At 37.1% G+C, this 10,545-nt stretch overlaps 1 protein-coding gene across 1 annotated transcript; it reads right to left on the minus strand.

Annotated features, from left to right (window-relative positions):
• Positions 1 to 9,299, minus strand: LOC132190166 (mitochondrial outer membrane protein porin 4). Its single transcript, XM_059605068.1, has 7 exons — positions 9,183 to 9,299; positions 7,321 to 7,401; positions 5,942 to 6,009; positions 3,537 to 3,647; positions 3,276 to 3,362; positions 1,720 to 1,928; positions 1 to 428 (listed from the first exon to the last, which is right to left on the minus strand). Exons 2-7 carry the CDS (start codon positions 7,367 to 7,369, stop codon positions 119 to 121), a joined length of 834 nt encoding a protein of 277 aa, XP_059461051.1. The 5' UTR covers positions 7,370 to 7,401; positions 9,183 to 9,299; the 3' UTR covers positions 1 to 118.
• Between the last annotated feature and the right edge of the window lie 1,246 nt (positions 9,300 to 10,545).

Here is a 10,545-nt window from a genome sequence, read left to right on the forward strand (position 1 = left end):
TTTCATCCTTGCACCTAGTTCTTTGGGTTTCAAATATAATTAGGGTAATAATAAATACCCTCATGCAATTGGGAAAGAAATGTATTAAAAATTCAAAACAGTCGCCCATCTCAATTCCTCATGGCTTGAGGGCAAGGGCAAGACCCAACCTAGGGCCAGCCTTATTATTGGCCTTGGAGTCGTAGTCGGCCGAAACAGTAATCAGTGACTTCGGCCTCCATTCACGCTGGCATAGCATTGCAACTTTCCCGTTGTCAGAGAATCGTGTTTTTACCAAAGTTTGCGGGTCAACTGCGTGAGAGCTTCCAATGGTAAAACAGTTTTCATTGCTGGCAAATCTGTGACTCATTTCAGCAGCAACTGTTGTTCCATTCACAGGATTCACAAAATGAACATAAGATGCCTTCAACGTCTCTCCTTTGTCCGTCCTGCATAAACAGGAAAAGATTCTTAGGCCACAAACACTTGATTTCTTATAACTGTAAGTTGAATTTTGCTCCATTTCCAAAAAGACAACAAAATCCTCCTTAGACAGTCCTACTTCACTCCACCTAATCGACACAACCTTTCTTAAACCATAAAACACAGCATTCACTTAATTCTCTATGGAAACCTGTGTGGATCAAATCAGCAGCATGGACTTCTCTAGTGGAAGCCAATTGACAATATTCCAATTTTATGGGTTATAAGGTGGAGACATAATGAACATTTAAGAAAAAAAAAAGGTAGTGATGGATATTCAACATTCTGTCTAAAGAGTTGTTTTCCCTCCCATTTCCGGCTCACTGTTAAGGTGTAGTTCATATCTCATTGATTGAGGGCTTGCCATAATGAACATGACACAGTTCATTTTCAATTGCTAAAAGTGAATCATTAACATTTGAGAACTAAAATCTTGCTTTTGAACCAGTCTAAAACTTCTGAAAACAAAAATAAAAGGAGTCCAAGTTAGCCCTAAGACAAATTTCTTGGTAGGTTGTACATGCACAATCCAATTGTGCAAGAAGATGAAGACAAGCTCCATTGGGTTCCTTTCAAGAGAGAGAAGTTCGACGTTAGATCGTTCTATAACGTCCCCTCCCTTGCAAGAGTATTTGGCAAAACATGGTCCCCTTGAGAGTTTCGTTTTTTGTTTGGACAGCCACTCTAGGGAAGATCCTCACCATTGATAACTTTAGGAAACATGTTATTGTGGTTGACTAATGTTGTACGTGTAAGAGTGGGGAGTTTGTGGATCATCTCCTTCATTATGAGATCACCAATGCCTTGTGGAGTGCTATTTATAGTCAGGTTGAGTTAGCTTGGGTTATGCCTAAGAGAGTAGTAGACCTTTTTGCATGCTGGAGATGGTTGGGAGGCAATTCTCAGAGCACAAATATGTTAAAGATGGTCTAGTCTGGTGTCTTTGGAGGAAAAGAAATGATAGAAATTTTGAAGACAGTGAGAACTAAAGTCTTTCTTTTCACAACTTTATCATTAGTTATAGTTTTATCTTATTAGTTTTCAAGGTTTTCTTGATTTGTTTTTTCTTTCTAACTAGGTGTTTTCTCCCGTGTACTTGAGTTTCGCCTTTGCGCCTTTGATGATATTTCGTTTACTTAAAAAGAAAAAAGTCACGTTGAAACACATAAGCACACACAAAATATGAAACAATGAAAAATAAGAATAAATACACATTTAAGAACGCTGGAAAGAAATTAAAGATTTCACTTCACTTACAACAAAAGGGCCGCAGAGTAATCTGGCTTGTTCAAGCCAATCCCAGCATTGTACTTTGTGAAAGAAGCAGAAGCTGTATCAAATCCAACTTCGGCCCCCAAACTGAGATCCTTGCTGCCAATTGCAGCTGAAAGCTCCAAAAGAGGATTTGGGTTCAGGCCAATACTGGAATCGATTGCTGCATGAGGATGGAGATACTGCACATCCAGCTGGTATAAAATGCAGAGAAAATGTGAGATACTTTCAGAATACCTTGGAGCTGAATTCTATGTTTTAACATTAACAATCATAACTTCTGAAATAAAGTTATCCGAGTAATAGAGAACATCTGAAGTTCTGTAACAAGCTGGGACATCATTGTTTTCAGCAATCGAAAATGCGGTTTTTAGGGCTGTGTTTGGTTCTTTTGGGCTTTAGTTTGGGCTTTAGCTTGGGCCTTTTATGTATGTCTGTGAGTGTTATTTGAGATTCTTGGGTTGTTGTAACGATTCGTGTGGGTTTTGTGGGCTTTTGGGCTTCTCTAGGTGTTTGTTTTTGAGGGTCTGTTGGGGTTCTTATGTGGGTAAGCTTCGTTTTTTTTCTTTTTCTAGTTAGGTGTTTTCACTTATATACTTCCGGTGTACATAGGGGCGCCTTTCGCTTGTAATAAAACTTGACTATTACTTATCAAAAAAAAATAACACCCTTTGGCCAAAATAAATGGACTTCTTAAAGCCTCTTTCTACAGGTTTCTAAAACTGCACAAACTTTTTTGACATAAAATGTCATATTGGAAAACATCATGGAGGTACGTGAAGAAAAAAACAAATGAAAAAAATGAACTAATTAAATTCACACAGAATCTTAACAATCACATACCAGTAATAAATCTACGAATAACACAATCCGTGGGTGAACTAAACCTAATTGGAACTTTTTCCACCAACATGACCCTAGCCTAATGCATCATATGTTATACTTGTACGGTTGTGCCATCCCTTTCTCATCACAAACAATGATGAATACGATAAGAAGTGGGCTTTTTCACAGACAGGGTCTGGGGTATGGCTCCACATCTTGGACTACCCTGCTAGCATCCCAAGTTTGTTAAACAATGATACTTTTAGTCATCATAATTGCCAGATTAAAACCCTTGTATCCTTGACCTAATGATAAATCGACTGATCAAAAAGCCTTGAATGGTCAAAAGAGCAATTAATGCTATATGTTATACTTGTACAGTTAGACTAAAGCACATATTGCTTCTTGCTCACTTCCCAATTTAAGAATCTTGGTTGGGATCAATGGAGTTATAAAAAAGACCAACAGTTGGGAGCTAGAAAAACCTCACTGGAGACACTTTCAAAGGGAAAAAAAATAGAGACCATATAATAACCCTTATTCTCATATGAGGGATGACCACTACTACTTCATTTTATTATTATTATTATTATTATTCACTGAGCAGCATGACCACAATCATTTTTTTTTATCTTTTTTGTTTTTTGTTTTTGTTTTTTTTTTTGTCAAAATTGTTTGCCAATTTTTTTTTTTCCAAAATATTGCATTTCACTGACCTTGCCAGACTTGTGATCAGGAATTTTGAAGCTAAATGCTGCTTTGGTGCTCGGGAAGATATCACTCACAGTCACTTTTGTAGACACCTGTGAAAAAGGTAAATTAGGAATACATTAAAGCTGTTGAGGTTATGCAACAGATATTAGTGATACGCCACAAGGGAAAATCATGGGGCCCACCTAGCAACCTGACAACAATAGCATATTAGCGACTTTTACCATGAAAAAAAAAAAAGGTTCCACGGCAGAATGTTCTCTTACATTAGAATAGGTATCAACTTTCACATCCACAGTAGTATTTCCACTCTTGTACAGAGTATTTATGTCCCCAAAAAAAATTTGGTCCCTCTTTAAACCAGTAGCTGTAAGTCCCTGTCAAAAAATTAAGAACAAAAATAGGCTCCATTAGACAACATTATGAGCAAGAGGGAGGTAGATTAAACACTGCTTTTGCAAAAATCTACAGACATCAAAAGATATGTACGAAGGGTTCCTCAACTTACATACAGCATGACTATAGCTAAATTAGGATGCCAAGGTGCTATCACGGAAAATAAAGAAAAACTCGTGATTTCTATAGTATCTACTTCAAATTGAGGGCTTTCATCTTTTCATGTTAAACGTGAACTCTAATAACATAAATCACAGATAAGGCCTACCTCATTAATCAAAACTCGCACTACTACATTTTTTATTTATTTATATAAACCCTATAATACCAATAATGTGATAGGTCCTTCACAAGGTATACGCCAGCAACAAGGGCCAACATTCTTTTAGGGAGAAAAAAAAATGACAATGGAAAAGAAACCAAAACACCAAGAGAACAATCAGATGAAAGCAGTATACTTTGCATTTGAACTTCATTCTGCAATTGAATTTGCTTTAAAACTTGGAAGGTAAAATATCTATATACACCACACATTTCCTACGAGGAAACCAGAATACTGACTTGTGTCCTCTTGAAATCTGAGAATTTTCAAGTTGAAAAACACCTAATTAATATATTTCTGGAGTACTAATCAAGTTACAAAATGAACCGACTCTTGGAAAAGGTCTTCTTGTTGTAGCACATGTGTGGAGCACAGTACAGTTTTTTCTAAAAAAGGACAAAAATAAAACAGCATAAGAACGTATAACAGATTCACATCTACATGTGAAATCCAATATAACACATTATGATTTTATGCTTCAACCACTGAATATTCTCGAATCATAGATTACTATTCAATATTCAAGACAAGATCACCAAAAAAAAAAGTGATTAACTCTGAAACTGGAATTATAATGGTAAAATTCGACCTACTGTTTGCATTTATATTTTTCCTCGTCACTATTTTTTGATAAGTATATATTTTAAAAAAAACATAAAAAGCTAGCATTTTCCTCGTCACTATTTTTAAGTCATTAAAATGGAAAGACATAGAAAGCCAAAATCTTCCAACATTTAGTGATGATGACAAGTAAAGCAACCCTTTGTCAATTCTTTTTTTTTTTTTCCTTCAAATCCTCTTGCGTCTGAGAAGTTCACACTTTCCTTTATTATGCCAGAACTCAGCATCAGGGATGCTATGTCCAATCTCTTTAGATGACCTAAATCATTCAACCATCCAAATCTTTTACCATGTTTCTCGAGACTTATATACAAAAGAATAATTGACTAAAAAGCCAAAAAGTTAATACCATGTTATCATCTTAGGAAGGATGCACAAAATCTCACATCCTGGTATTAAAAGAAACAATAAAAGATACATCAGCATCTCTTATAAAAATTCTAAGTTCTGATTTAACTAATTTTGTTCCATAATTTCTTTTTTCTGGCTCAGTAGATAGGGAGCGAGAGTAGACCAGTTAAAAGCCAAATTCACTGGATTTTTAGCACCTTATTTCTCTAGTCCTAGCCTGAAATTGTCCTGTCATGGTTAAGACTCCAACACTAGAGCAAAAACTAACAATAATATGGACTGTGACAGTTTAAATATATCAATCACCTAAAATGTAACACCCCGGCCATATATTGGAAATATGAATAGCACACATAAAGTGAATGGTTTATAAAGAGAATCATGAGTGGTAAATCTCACATTGCCTAGTTACTAGATGAAACTGGGCTTTATAAGAAATTCTAGGAAAGCTAGTTACTAGGTGAAACTGGGTGGTTTATAAAGATAGTCATGAGCGGAAAGTCTCACATTGCCTAGTCACTAGGTAAAACTGGGCTTTATAAAATTATAGGAAAGCTTCAAATTGACAAGTTCTTTTGGGGTGATAGGGCAGATGCGGTTAGCACTTTTTTCTAGGGCGTTATAAAGGGGTGTTACATGAAACAACAGTGTAAAAGGATTTCTTAGGGTATATGAATAGGAGATGGAAAAAGGAGGCAGACCCAGGAAATTATCATGAGATTCATTATTTAATTCTTAATTGATTTCTGATCACCACAAGAGAGAAATAAACACATACATGAAACAATGGATCTTAGGTAATTCCTCCCAAAAACAGAAAACCAAGAACTTAAGTGGCATCATCATTGCATAAAAAATTAGAACCAACAGCAAATTAAAGCAGAGAGGTCAAATCTTCCTAGTAAAGTAGTCAAACTACCATAACCAAAAGCGTAGGTTTTAAATAGGGAACCTAAAGACAGAAAGTAGGATCAGACATACCAGCCCAGTGGAGCTCAGCAATGACAGGGTAAACTTGTGATCGAAGTTGTAATCCTTGGTCAGTAGGTCTGCATAGAGGTCAAAATTTAACAAGATTAAAATTGACAAAGCACGGTACTGCAAAGTTTTAAATCTTCTGCATTAAATTTCATGGAAACACAAATGTAGATTTAAGGCTCTTGATAGTGGAATGATGGTTCCTTCATATAGGTTTTCAAGTTGATGCATAATCTAAAAATATATTCAAGTTTCTTTGACAATGGTTTTCATCAAGAACCATGATGCATAACTCTCATTACTTAATAGAAACACTGATAACTTAATCTGAAGTTTTCAAATATGTAACTTACCACCTTCTATTCATTAGACATGTTTTTAGTGCCAAAGTTTATAATCCCAATCACTTTATGTGACATATTTCAAAATAAGAATTGCATAATTGCTAGGCCTCAGACCTTGTTAAAAATATTTAATTATTAAACTTTTCTTTTCCTTTTTCCTTTCCCCATTTCAAGTAATTATCACTTAATCAAATCTATATGGGGTCAACTTCTATTAACTCTACACCACAATTTACGTACCAATCATTTACATCACTTTCCCACTTATATTAGTACTTGTTTGCTGGAACAAAACCTCCAGAAACAAGCTCAGCAATTTTAAACTCTTAATTTCAAGCTTGGGTACTTCACATCAGTCAGGAGTTGAAACCCTTGCAGTTCTACTTAGCTTTAGAGGGACATGTCTTTCTAGTCACAACTTGATAAACAAATATGTCAGCTGTTCATCAGATGCAACTCGCAGTAAATTAGACAAAATGGATAAGAGCCATAAGACCTGATTAGGGCGTACTATCTAAATGGGCAGATCTGTAAATTACGATACCTGATCACATTTAGTCTTGTCACCACATTCCGGGAGGTTTACTATTGACAGATTATCATTTCCATTGCTCCCCAACCCCAAAGAAAAAAGAAAGAAAAGAAAAAAAAATTGCCAACCAGAGAAGTCTGAGAAGAATATAAATGCCATCCTCACAATAAAATATTTAAAATATGCTGCCGAAACTATCACTGTTACAAAGTGCTGCTACCCTTGCATTGTTGCAACCTACAGTCACTTCTAAACAAAAATTTAAGATGCTCCTCATCTCCACAAATCTAACATTTATAGAAAATGGTAAATAATGCATTATAAAAAAGTTCTACTGCATGTGCACTTGCAAATTATGTTTGTCCAAACTTCAGGTAAATTGTAAAGAAATGAAACAGAAGTAAAAATCCAATGAGAAAGTGTTCTACCACCCATATCACCAAATATTCAGCCCACGACACACACATAACAATACACCATATATAATGATTTCATAGAGGAGATACCTTTTGCTTTTTTGCCTATATCTGAAAACGATGCCGGACCACTGGCCATATTCAATTACAAAGAAAGAATAGATCCGTACCCTGTGCCACAAATGTGATGATAAACCATAAGTTGCAGTTTCACACAACAGCAAATATACTGTGCATTGCAATAAAAGTAACATGACTCATTTCATAATATTTTACCAGAAAATAAGTATATATGTTTGTACTATGATATGCATTCGAGTGTCGTATCGTAAAATTAACACACACTGGATGCGGTGCATCCCCAAAGCAATTAGAAATAAAGCACCTAGCATTACTAAAAGTAACTTTAGGATGATTGATGAAACTATACCCTCTAGAGTAAATGACTTGTTTTCAATGGATAACTAGCAATTTCTAGTTGCAGGTGTTTGGAGTATTCAACAACTTGATTTACAATAAATAAGGTAATTTTCTATTTAAAATAATTGAATTTCATTAAAATTAAAGGACGCACCCAAGAACACATGACAAATACAAAAGACACATCTAACCAAAAAAATATAAAAGATTAAAAAAAAAAAATCACGAAAGCTAGAAATATGAAAACAATTATAGGCAGCCTTCCATTGGAAAAGGGAGTTAATGAAGAAGGCTTTCAACTCCGCAACCGTCCTCTCTCTATCTTCAAAACTTCAATCATTTCTTTCTCTCCAAATACACCACATCAAGCATAGCAAAATCATCTTCCAGACAACTTCCCTCTCCTACAAGCGAATGACCCACGCTAAGCCAAAGATAAAGTTTGATAATGCACAAACTAATTCACAAAGGAGTAAGAGATGGTCAACGGTTTCTCCACTCTTCTTACACAAACAGCATCAATCAACCATACTGATATGCCGATTCCTTAGGTTATCCAAAGTGAAGATCTTACCTAAAGTGGCCAAACAAAAGAGAAAGTCACTCTCAAAGGCGCCTACTTTGCCAAATGCACCTCCAAGGGAAATGAGTGCTATCATGGAACGAGCTAACCTCAAGCCGTCCTCTCTTGGAGGGGATCCAATAAAACATGTCTTTACTATCCTATCTCAATCTGATGGAATACAACTGATCGAAGTATGAAGTAAAGAATTCCAACTCCCAATCATGCACTACTCTAACAAATTAATGCCCCACTAAGTAAAGCCATTAGAGGACTGAATGCTAAACAACTTCGGATACTCTCCCTTAAGGGGCAGCACTACCACTGAAGTTAATTTTCTACTCGTCCCTTTCTGCACTTTCCTTTTATTTTTTGGTGCCAATCCTAAATCTGCCCAATTGCCTGTTTATGTATGGTTACCTGAAGGGCCTACAACTATTTCAGCTCTTATAATTCATGCTACTATGGGCCATGGCAGCAGTGGAAGTTTTCTTTAGCTTGGCTTCTTCCACTTGAAGCCTAATGGAGAGTGTGGCTTATGTGGTTTGCCAATTATTGGTCTAAGTGCTACAAAAATTTGTAAAGCCTCCCCCTCCCCCTCCCCCTCCCCAAAAGAAGAACTTCCATATTGTAGACTTTTCCAGGATGGTGGAATAAACATCTGACTGATTAGGCTCAGGCTCAGGCTCGAGCTTGGCACGAGCCTGAAAATGGAGCTCGGCTTGACAGGATTGGAACCCTGCTCGAGCTCGGGCTCGAGAACAGAATACCCCGGTGGAATTGGAATGACCGTTCCCTGCAACTTCCTTCCTCTGAAATAGGCTTCCTGCACCTCTAAACCCTCCACCTCAATCCCTTTCCATTTACCGAAGAGCACAAATTTCAGAGAATCTAACAAAAGCAGAGAGTGAGAGAGAGAGAGAGAGAGAGAGAGAGAGAGAGAGAGAGAGAGAGGGATGGTGGAGATTACCAGTGGGTTTGGGTTTGAAATAGTGGGAAACAGAGGAAGGGCCGTCGTACTTGATGGAGCAGGGGAGCTGGTGGACCTTACCGTCGAGATCCACCAAATCGGCGAGAGACGGCGAGGCGAGGACGGCAGCGAGAGAGAGACGAGAGAAGAGACAGCCGGAGGCGAGAGACTGGGAGAGAGATGCAGAGTGACAGCGTGACCGTGAGACGGTGAGAGGCTGAGTGATTTTCGTTTAGGTTTAGGGTATAGAAGAAGAGGTGAATATATAGAAGTGCCAAACGACCTAGTTTTGCCTTCAATTAATTTTTTTTTTTTAAATGGTTTAATTGTAAAATGATGTCATATGGTTCAATTTTAAAAAATTGTTACAAATGGTTAAAAAAATAGTCAAAACATTTTTAAAAAAATACGTCCTCAATGGGTAACTCAATCGATGGTTGACCATGCCTTATGAAGTGGAAGTCACTATTTCGAATCATCCTTCTCATTCCCTTGTGTGGACGTGTAAACAAAAAAAAAAAAAATTGTTCAAAAATACATTAATACTTAAATTGTGATTATAAGTAACATACTTCAATTGGCATTGAGACAAATGCACCCTTTGAAGTCCCTTGAGCCGGACGGATTTGCGGCTTGTTTTTATCAAAGGTCATGGAACACGGTTGGTGGTGATGTGGGCAGAGCAGTGTTGGAATTTTTGAACGGAGGAGACTTTGATCTCACCATAAATTCCACTCTTGTCGCCTTGATTCCCAAGAAGCAAAATCTTGTCTGTGTCACAGAATATCTCCCAATAAGCCTATGCAATGTATGTTATAAACTCATTTCAAAGGTCCTTGCCAACCGACTAAAGAAGGTGCTGCCTCATGTAATCGCACTGAACCAAAGTGCATTCATTGCTGGAGGGCTTATCAGTGATAACATTTTGGTGGCTTTTGAAGCTTTATAGACGATAGATAGGAGAATGAAACGAATGGAGGGGTTCATGGCCTTGATGTTGGACATGAGCAAAGGCTATGACCGGGTTGAGTGGCAATATTTAGAAGAGGTGATGCGCAAGCTTGGGTTTGCTAATCGGTGGATTCAGATGATTATGACTTGCATACGAACAGTGACTTTCTCCATTTTGATTAATGGATAGGCATATGACAGAATCATACCATCCAGGGAAATTCGTCAGGGAGACCTTCTATCCCCATACTTGTTCATCCTTTGTGCTAAAGGGTTGAGTTCTTTACTGAGAAAGGCAGAATTGGCACAAGAGTTTACATGTCTACCTATCTCAAGTGGTGGGACTAGAATAAGTCACCTCTTTTTCGCGGACAACAACCTGCTTTTCTGCAAAACAAACATCTGGCAATGG

Source organism: Corylus avellana, chromosome ca8 (assembly GCF_901000735.1).
Source record: "Corylus avellana chromosome ca8, CavTom2PMs-1.0".
Classification (NCBI taxonomy): Eukaryota; Viridiplantae; Streptophyta; class Magnoliopsida; order Fagales; family Betulaceae; genus Corylus; species Corylus avellana.